Source organism: Schistocerca americana, chromosome 1 (genome assembly GCF_021461395.2).
Source record: "Schistocerca americana isolate TAMUIC-IGC-003095 chromosome 1, iqSchAmer2.1, whole genome shotgun sequence".
Lineage (NCBI taxonomy): Eukaryota > Metazoa > Arthropoda > Insecta > Orthoptera > Acrididae > Schistocerca > Schistocerca americana.
The window spans coordinates 150225494-150235920 of NC_060119.1; the positions used below are offsets into that span (position 1 = coordinate 150225494).

General features: G+C 43.8%; 1 protein-coding gene across 1 annotated transcript; it reads left to right on the top strand.

The window, feature by feature from the left end:
• The first annotated feature begins 921 nt into the window (after positions 1 to 921).
• LOC124608976 (gustatory receptor 23a-like) lies at positions 922 to 1500 on the top strand. Its single transcript, XM_047140035.1, has one exon. It carries the CDS (start codon positions 922 to 924, stop codon positions 1498 to 1500), a length of 579 nt encoding a protein of 192 aa, XP_046995991.1.
• Positions 1501 to 10427: the final 8927 nt, after the last annotated feature.

A 10427-nucleotide genomic window follows, 5' to 3' on the forward strand; every position in this document is an offset into this window, starting at 1 on the left:
ATGAAATATTTGTATTACCTTAACACTTGTCCTTAGATTATTAATGGTTGTAATATATGTCTACAAACAACTAGCCCGCGATTGACACGGGATGTAATATTTCTTTGCCGACACTCTCAAGTTAACGACTCATTAGCGCTAATGATTCATTACTGGTATTCGTGAAATTACGTTTCGATCGTTATCCCATCAAGAAAATTGGAATTCTCATTTTGTGCTCTGTCTGACAACTAGGTCGTAACTCAGTCGTGAGAGCTACTCGGTTACACGAGGAGAGCTCTTTCAATTATGATCAGTCCATACAGATCTGTTTCTCAATCGAGTGGTCATAGTTTCGAAAGCGCAGTGAGACCATTGTACCTTACATTTCAAATGTTTGGTTTGGTTCCCATCATCAGTGACAACAAAAATTCTTCAACTTGTGCCTTTAGAGTGTCATTAAAGCGACTCACAGGCTACTTCATATGTTTGATGTGGCTTGTCTCTGTCATTGCCTTTGGTTTTTACTGCAGTTATTTAGTAATGCATATAATCATAATAGATCAGCATTCCCGTATAACAGTGCATTTTGTAATTGTGTTATCTGTTTTACTGTCGATGTTGGAACCAGCTACAATCTTATGTAGATCTCTGTCTACTGGACAAGGTAACGTTAGCAGTATCACGGACCTGGTGCAACAGGTAGATGCGCTGCTCGCCATGCGAGATCACACTTACAGAGCGGAAATATATCGCAGAACTCGCCAAAGTGCAATTTTACTTTCCATTACAGTGCTTGTTTTTGTTGTCATACGAGTTAGCGTACTAGCAACCTATTTCTTCAGACGTACGCCAATAGGTGCTATCACCCTGTGCCTTCAAGGATTTATCACGCTCTGGCGAATTCAGTTCTTCGCTGTTGTGCTGGTACTCCGACACAGGATGGGCATCGTCTGTGGGCAGCTGCTGGGGAGTACCCGGCCGCCGGCGGGCAGCGAGGAAGAACTGGAGGAGCTGGCGACGCGCGCAGGACAGCCGGGTGTGGCGGGGGGGGGGGCGGTGGGGGCGGAGGTGCGGCGGCTGCAGCGCGCCAGGTTGGTTCTTCACCGCTGTGCTCGCCTCTGCGGTCTCCACTTCGGACCCGCACTGCTGCTGGCCATCCTGGGAGATTTCGTCGAGATGACTTGCTGTGCCTATTGGCTTATAATACTGGCTCAAGAAACAGACAAGAGAGCGGAAATACTGGTGAAGTTATTTGCACTTACTAACGTCCTGTTACGCCAGCTGGTGGTCTGCTGGGTGTGTTCGTCGGCGGCTGACCACGCCGACAGGGCTGGTCTGCTCCTGTCGAGGCTGCAGCCGCTCCTGCGTCCCGGGCCAGCAGTCGATGTTCTGCGACTTCCAATGGACGGACTACGAATTTCCGCTATGGGTTTTTGTGACATCGACCTTCATGTCTTCACAGGCACGGTTAGTGCAGCAGTCACTTATCTCGTGATACTTGTACAATTCCATAAGTGAAGTACTACATAATGATGCTTGGAAGGGCGTCTCTCCTTGTAACAGTGCAATGTACGGAAGGTATCATTGCTGGAAACATCATCTTGCAAACTCAAAGTTTGTGTCATATTACCTAATAGCCGCATGGTAAGTGCAGGTTCTTATTCAGTTACTCGTAGTGTTTGTTTTATCCATAGGACTGAGAGACATGTGCTTCTAATGAAACAAATAGCAATAAAGCTGTTCTGAAAAATTTTGTGGTGAACGTGTGTAATTATTTTGTTTCTACCTACAGCCTGCATGGAAAATGGAGCTCTAAAATGGTTCCTTCATATCAGGTGACATAAATAATAGAGCAGATCCTCCAGCACCGAATTGGGTTACTGCTCCAAAGCATGAGGATGTATTAGGGCTCCAGCATAAGCTATTATTTTAATATGATATTTCCATCATATGTTACTTTTAAAACATTCTTTCCTACGTAGTACCTGAAGCAGGTGATATCATGCCCCACGTCTACAGCACGCACATAACATATAGGACACCTGCTGGTTCTCCATGACCTTAAACGACCGGCAGAACAATGTCAATACAGTTTTTGCAACACTAACACATTCCATCATGCACAAGAAGCTGTATTAAATTTCTTTCTTTTCTGTGATCACCTCTGATAAAGAAAAATGGCGAATCATAACATGTTAATGGTTTGCCAAAAATCCATCAATATTCGCCACAAAGTTGACACACTCCTCACACGTACCTTGATGGCAAGTAAATATGAACCACACATTATACTGCCACTGCTACACAAACAAACGTAGCAGCTTACGAGCATTCAGAATGTATTGACACTTCATGCCCGTGCAGTGGGAGCAAACACTCAAGTGCTGACGAGCTTTAAAGATCTGAAACTATAGAACTGTTTTGTGCATTCACTGGCTTTAATACAACAGTTCTCTGTACTGTACAGAACCAGCTTAAGAAATAATTTATAATCTATAAATCAAATCTATCAACGAAATCCAAATGAGAAAAAGTTCAAATTTCACTGTACACATGGGTTAAACGCCACAGACGATACTTACATAATGAATGAGGAGCAATGTATGTAAATAGTGTTTTAAATTCTTTTTAGGTCCAAGGTTAAGTTGTTGTTTTGATCTTCAGTCAAAGACTGGTTTAGTGCCGCTCCCCATGCTACTCTATCCCGTGCAAGCCTTTTCCTCTCCTCGTTACTAAAACAACCTGCATCCAGTTGAAACTACTTACTTCATTTATCTCCTAGTCTACCTCTATGTTTTTTTGTTTTTACCTCCCTCTCCCAGCCCCACACTCCCATGAGCACCAATATGACAATTCCTTAACGTCTCAGAATGTGATCAATTAACAGGCCGTTTCTTTTAGACAAGTTGTGCCATAAATTTATTTTCTTCCGAATTTAGTTCAGTATCTTCTCACTGGTAACGTGATCTACCCATTAGATCTTCGATTTTCTTCTGTAGTAGCACATTTCAGAAGTATCCGTTCTCATTTTGTTTGAACTTATTATCATCCTGGTTTCGCTTCTACACAAGGCTTCGGTCCAGAGTAATACTTCCCGAAACGATTTCCTAACACTTGAATATACACTCCTGGAAATGGAAAAAAGAACACATTGACACCGGTGTGTCAGACCCACCATACTTGCTCCGGACACTGCGAGAGGGCTGTACAAGCAATGATCACACGCACGGCACAGCGGACACACCAGGAACCGCGGTGTCGGCCGTCGAATGGCGCTAGCTGCGCAGCATTTGTGCACCGCCGCCGTCAGTGTCAGCCAGTTTGCCGTGGCATACGGAGCTCCATCGCAGTCTTTAACACTGGTAGCATGCCGCGACAGCGTGGACGTGAACCGTTTGTGCAGTTGACGGACTTTGAGCGAGGGCGTATAGTGGACATGCAGGAGGCCGGGTGGACGTACCGCCGAATTGCTCAACACGTGGGGCGTGAGGTCTCCACAGTACATCGATGTTGTCGCCAGTGGTCGGCGGAAGGTGCACGTGCCCGTCGACCTGGGACCGGACCGCAGCGACGCACGGATGCACGCCAAGACCGTAGGATCCTACGCAGTGCCGTAGGGGACCGCACCGCCACTTCCCAGCAAATTAGGGACACTGTTGCTCCTGGGGTATCGGCGAGGACCATTCGCAACCGTCTCCATGAAGCTGGGCTACGGTCCCGCACACCGTTAGGCCGTCTTCCGCTCACGCCCCAACATCGTGCAGCCCGCCTCCAGTGGTGTCGCGACAGGCGTGAATGGAGGGACGAATGGAGACGTGTCGTCTTCAGCGATGAGCGTCGTCTCACGCGGTCTGCACGTCCAGCACGAACGCTGGTCCAACTGAGGCGCCAGGTGGAAATGGTATGGCAAGCCGTTCCACAGGACTACATCCAGCATCTCTACGATCGTCTCCATGGGAGAATAGCGGCCTGCATTGCTGCGAAAGGTGGATATACACTGTACTAGTGCCGACATTGTGCATGCTCTGTTGCCTGTGTCTATGTGCCTGTGGTTCTGTCAGTGTGATCATGTGATGTATCTGACCCCAGGAATGTGTCAATAAAGTTTCCCCTTCCTGGGACAATGAATTCACGGTGTTCTTATTTCAATTTCCAGGAGTGTATATTCGGTATTGACCAGTTACCGCTCTTCACACATGCTTTTCTTGCACATTGACATCTACGTTTTTATATATTCTTTGCTTCGGGCGTCATCAGTTGTTTCGCTGGCCAAAGGGCGAAAAGGACCTACTACTTTTAGTGTTTCATTTTCTTACCCCATTGCGTCAGAATCGCCTGATATGTTTGACCACATTCCATTGCCTCTCCTTTGCAACAGTTGATGTTCATCTTAAGCCTCCTTTCAAAAAATTCAGCTGCTCTTCCTAGTCCTCCGCTGTATCTAACAAAATTGAAATATCGCTGGCAAACCTCAAACATTTGTTTTCCTCATCTCTGAACTTTAATGCAGTGTCCAAATTATTCTTTGCATTACGTTACTGCTTGCTCAGTGTACAGATTGAGTAACTCCAGTTATTCGTTACAACCGTGCCTTACGCAAACCTCAACCACTGGTTCGCTTTCATGCTGTTGGACTCTTATTATTGACGTCTGGTTTCTATACAACTTGTATATAAGCTTCGTTCCCTGTATAATACAGCTGCTACATTCAGAATTCCGAAGAGTAGGCCAGCCTAAGTGGCCGAGCGGTTCTAGGCGCTTCAGTCTGGAGCCGCGCGACCGCTACGATCGCTGGTTCGAATCCTGCCTCGGACATGGATGTGTGTGATGTCCTTAGGTTTGTTAGGTTTAAGTAGTTATAAGTTCTAGGGGACTGATGACCTCAGCTGTTTAGTCCCATAGTGCTCAGAGCCATTTGAACCTTTTTTGAACCGAAGAGTAGATTCCAGTCAACATTGTCAAGAGCTTTGTCTAAGTCTACAAATGCTACAGACGCAGACTTACCCTTCCTTTGCCCGTTTTCTGAGATAAGCTGTTGGGTCATCTTTGCCATCGCTATTCCGGTGTTCCTACACTTCTCCGGAACTCAGACTCATCATAACTGAGGTCGGCCTCCACCACTCGTATGTAAATAATTCATGTCAATATTTTGCAACCATGACTTCTGAAACTGATGGTTCCGTAATGTGCTTACCAGTCGGCATTTGCTTTTTTGTAATTGGAGTCAATACATTCTTCCGGAAGTCTGGGGGTACTTCGGGTGTCTCATACATCATGCACAGGTGGACGAGTCTATTAGTACGTATGAGGGAACGTCGTATACTCCAGGGGCTTTGTTTCGTGTTAGGTCTTTCATAATTCTGTCAAATTCTTCCCAATCATACCTCCCATATCATCTGCGTCTAGTTCCTCTCTTTTTCTGTGATATTACAATCAAGATAATTTCGCTTGTACAGCCCCTCTATACACTTTTTCCACCTTTCAGCTTTCCCTTCTTTGTTTAGTACCGGCTTGCCATCTGAACTCTTGATATTCATACTGCTATTACTTTTATTTTCCAAAAATCTCTTTAATTTTGCTATCGGTGGTAACTATCTTTCCTGTAGTTACACTCGCCTCAGCCGAATTGTATTTGCCCTTTAGCGTTTTCTGCTTTCCCATTTTGCACTTTTTGCGAATATCCTTTATCAATTTAATTCAGTGCCTCGTGTGATATCCAAGGATATCTGCGAGGCGATGTCTTTTTACCTATTTGATTCTCTGGTACCTTCAATGTTTCACCTTTCAAAGCTACCCATTCGGTTTCCACTATACTTGCTTCCCTAATTTCGGTTAATCGTTTTCTAATACTCCCTTTGAAACTCTGAATAACCTATCGTTCTGTCTACTCATCCAAGTCCCAAAACATATATTTCCTACCCTTCTGGTATTTCATCAGTTTTTATCTACAGTTTACAGCCTATAAATTACAGTCACATTTCACATCTGCTCCTTGGGATATCTTTTAATGTAGGACCTACTTCCTAAATCTCTGCCTTACCAGTCCAGGTCTCTTTTATGTATACAGCCATCTTTCATGTTTCTTAAACAAGGTGCTATCAATGAATAAATTACACAGTATGCCAAAATCTACCAGGTGGTTTCCTCTTTTGCTCGCTGACCTTAGCTCATTCTACTACTACTTCTCCTTCTCTTCCCTGTCCTACTGTTGTATTCCAACTCTCCAATACAATTAAATTATCTTTTCCCCTACTACCTGCATAATTTCTTTTTATCTCATAATACATACATTGAATCATCTGTGGAGGTATGTGTCTCACAAACTTGGGTTCCCTTGTCCTACTGTTGTATTCCAATTCCCCATTACAATTAAATTTTCGTTTCCCCTACTACCTGCATAATTTCTTTTTATCTCATAATACATACATTGAATCAACTGTGGAGGTATGTGGCTCACAAACTTGGAAGGTGTTCGGCCTTGTGATAATGCGTTCACTATGTTGTTGATTGTAGCTTACTTGCGTTCTTATTCCTTTATTTAGTATTAGGCCTATTCCTGCGATACCCCCATTTGATATTCTATTTAAAACCCTGTACTCATCTGACCAGAAATTCTATCCATTCTGCAAGCAGAGTCACTATTTCGTTGTATATCTAACTTCAACTCATCCATTTCCCACCAGGAACCACCAGTCTCCTAAAACCCTTCACTTAAGTGCTATGGTCCTTAATTTTGTTGCGATTACAAACAACGTATGGCCCTGCAGGTTCCTTTGGGACAGTGTGGCGTTTCAGTTTCTTATTTCACTTATTATACCTGAAAGAACATCAATTCAGAAAAACTTTTTCTTTCAGCCTTTCACAATGACGAACAGTCAGGAGTATTGTGGAAACATCATCTCTCCTAATTATTCAACTGGGCCATTTGGTTTTATTCTGCCGTCATTTGAGCGTTAATAAAACATATCTCACTCCCAACAGCAGCGCTCGTCCACAGATTATTATGTCGACATAACAAAAGAAATTTTAACAGATACAGATAAATTCGACAACGGATTACAGTAGTGAACTAGGAGCAATAAGAAAATCTTCCTACACATTTCTGCTTTTATCTCTAATGACTCGGTGTTGGGTATTTTGAACATATAAATATATTCAGAGTTCAAGTCCTGAATCGACAGTGCATGTATTTACTTCGTACAGTAAAAGCAGAGAAAGGATCAGCCAGGATTATTGCTTATAAAATATTAATAACCAATAGAAATATGTAGTTGCTGAAGGTGAGTTTTATTTCAAATACTCTTCTCTAAACCCTAAAAACGCATAATATAATCAACTCCTTTTTCACATTCAACTTTCTTACGATAAACACTATAGTAGGTGGTTCTACTGTCAAAAATGAAACAAGTTTGGCCTGACTACCATGAGCTGTTCCAGCTGTTACCAATAGGTGACTGCAGTGGGTAAAAGCTTTCAAAGCTCCATTTATGAACCGCGCTTTGTTTACTGCACAAAAGATTAATTAATTTCCACAGCTATGATGTCACAGTATTCTTAACTATTTGCGAAATACATTAGAAACGCGAAAAGTGTGATTTTTATCTTTATTATCTGGGACATATTTGAGGTTAAGTAGAACAACAGACGTTCTAAGAATAAAATTAATTACTTTACTTCATCTGGCCAACGGCCTTGCCGCAGATGTAACACCGGTTCCCGTCGTATCACCGAAGTTAAGCGCTGTCTGGCTGGGCTAGTACTTGGATGGGTGACCATCCGGTGTGCCGAGTGATGTTGGTAAGCGGGGTGCACTCAGCCCTTGTGAGGCAAACTGAGGAGCTACTTGACTGAGAAGTAGCGGCTCCGGTCTCGGAAACTGACATACGGCCAGGAGAGTGGTGTGCTGACCACATGCCCTTCCATATCCGCATCCAGTGACGCCAATGCCAGAGGATGACATGGTGGCCGGTCGGTACCGTTGTGCCTTCATGGGCTGTTCGGGAGGGGTTTTAGAGTTGTTTACTTTACCTCATCTATGATGTCACAGTGTTCTAAATGGAATCTGGAAGTGTGATGTTTACTTAGCAACAGTATGTAAAAATGTAAAGTGTATTCAACCTGTCGAAAATCTGATGATCATGTGAATTATCGCTTCAGAGCAGAAAGCATTTTCCTCGCTGCAGAGAGACGTTGCGCCGATTTCAGGTCGTTAGAGAGTTGGTTAGCAACTCGAAGGCTATTTAAAACTTGTATGCTCGATATATTGCCCACCCATGTGTGAAATTTCATGTATCGTCAGTCGAAATAATGACCCCACATATAAACTTCAAAGTTTTCTCGTTCTTTGTACCAGTTATCGTTTCCTTTTCTATAGTATAAAGGCAATGGTTCAGTGTTCTAATTTGTATTTGGAAGACGTGTAACCTGAGTTTCTCTTTGTCTACTTTCGGGTGCTCATGATTTCTTTGCACTGCTGTAACATCGATACTTACTAAGAGCAACTTTTATTTAGTGTTACATTAATGTCCGCGTAAACCACCAAAAGGCGCACATTACACGATTTCCTCATTTAGTTTCAGTCATCTGGCACGATATTTCTTACACATTCTCTGCCCTGGTTTCAACATATTAGAAGTTTAAAGTACTGCTCGTCAACACAAAGTAGTACCTATTAAACAGTTTCAAGCTAAAACAATTTAAAGCACGAGTCATTAATATTATCCCTTAATTCTCTTTAATTAGTATCTCCATATACAATGGTGTATGAAGGTTACATGTAATGTCTGTTATTTAGTAGAAGAAAGTATTTTGGTAGTTTATACGTACAGAAATACATGTGGATGCAAAGGGGACGATTTAGGTACTAAAATAAATAAAGATGACAAAATAATTTATAGGGAAAAGTTACTTTATTTACGGGACTGGTGTGCAAACATTGGTGAAACGATGTATAAATAAATAGGCGGCGTCTGAGGTGACGCATCTGTAACTAGCGGTTCTGGATGACAGCAGGAGAGGCGATGTAGGCTACAGAGGCGGGGAGAGGTAAGCTGTAGCAGGCTGGCATAGCCTACAGTAGGGGTGGCGAAGGCGGCCTTGACAACAGCGAGGGCGGCGTAGCCCGCGGGGGTGGCGACTGCCGCTGTGACAGCAGGCGAACCCAGGAGGCCGGGGGCGGTGGTGGCCACTGCGAAGACCATCTGTAGCGTCAAAGAATATGTGTGTCAGAGAAACTCTTCACTGCCCATAACCAACGATTAAATGTGACATAACAACGGCGCTGTGTTGCAGTGCTCTTGTTTTATTTTGCTCTGAACAGAGTGTCTTGAATTCGGCACTGGAAAAGCGTGGTTCGCGAGACATCATCCGACCCTGAACGGTTCCCCACCAACTCCACTCGGGCATTGCCGTCATAGCCTTCCGGCAAACTACTGTTCATTTCTTTATCAGCTGTCTCTTAAACTTCGAAGAGCATCACTGTCCCGCTAGTCACGTTTGCTCTAGGTGTTTTGTTCAAATTTACTCTCCTTAATATTGCTCTTCGATTAAAGTTGTCATCTACTATTGCGTCTATAATCGCGGTTTTGATTCTGGTTATTCCTTGGCCATTTTTGTACTACGGTTCTTAAAAAGCCCGAAATGAAAGAATACCGCCTGCCGCGGTGGTCTCGCGGTTCTAGGCGCGCAGTCCGGAACCGCGCGACTGCTGCGGTCGCAGGTTCGAATCCTGCCTCGGGCATGGATGTGCGTGATGTCCTTAGGTTAGTTAGGTTTAAGTAGTTCTAAGTTCTAGGTGACTGATGACCACAGCAGTTGAGTCCCATAGTGCTCAGAGCCATTTGAACCATTTGAAAGAATACCGTTCAGCATGTAAAACATCCTTGGTTCAGAACACAAATCTACTGACCTTGGTTGATACATCTCTTCCCTCCATGAAGCCACCCATAGGATTAACTCTCGTGACGATCGAGGCACTTTTGTCGGTAAGATAGAAAAAAAAGGTGTAAACGAAACGTATGAAACATCAAATCCTAAAGAAAAGAGCTGTGTCTAGGGAGGCTGCATACTCGGTTCACTAGACAAACAAACAAATAACTTGTGTTAACGAGTTTTATCACAGTAAGACAAGTACAACACTTAACTTCGTGAGACGTGTCGCAAGCAAAGAGCGACATACAAAATGTTGAGTCTTCTTCAAAATACACCGACACAAGTCTGTGCTACATACAGTTTCCTAACGAAGTCGCTAATGATTAAGCTGCTATCAAAGTGGCTATCATTGACGCTGCTATCCAAGTGGGCCGCATAATTCGGGCGCGGCCCTTATGTCCTCTTCCCATAGGGGCACAGCTCTCGCGTTGTCGTCCTGGAAGGAAGGTCGGTCAGGATGACTTCTTCTCACAGCCTTCTCTTCCTGTCGTTCCCGACTGGCGTGCCGGGGCTTG

Coding starts and splice junctions, on each gene's coding strand:
- LOC124608976 (XM_047140035.1), top strand. CDS start 922: ATGGGCATCGTCTGTGGGCAGCTGCTGGGGAGTACCCGGCCGCCGGCG.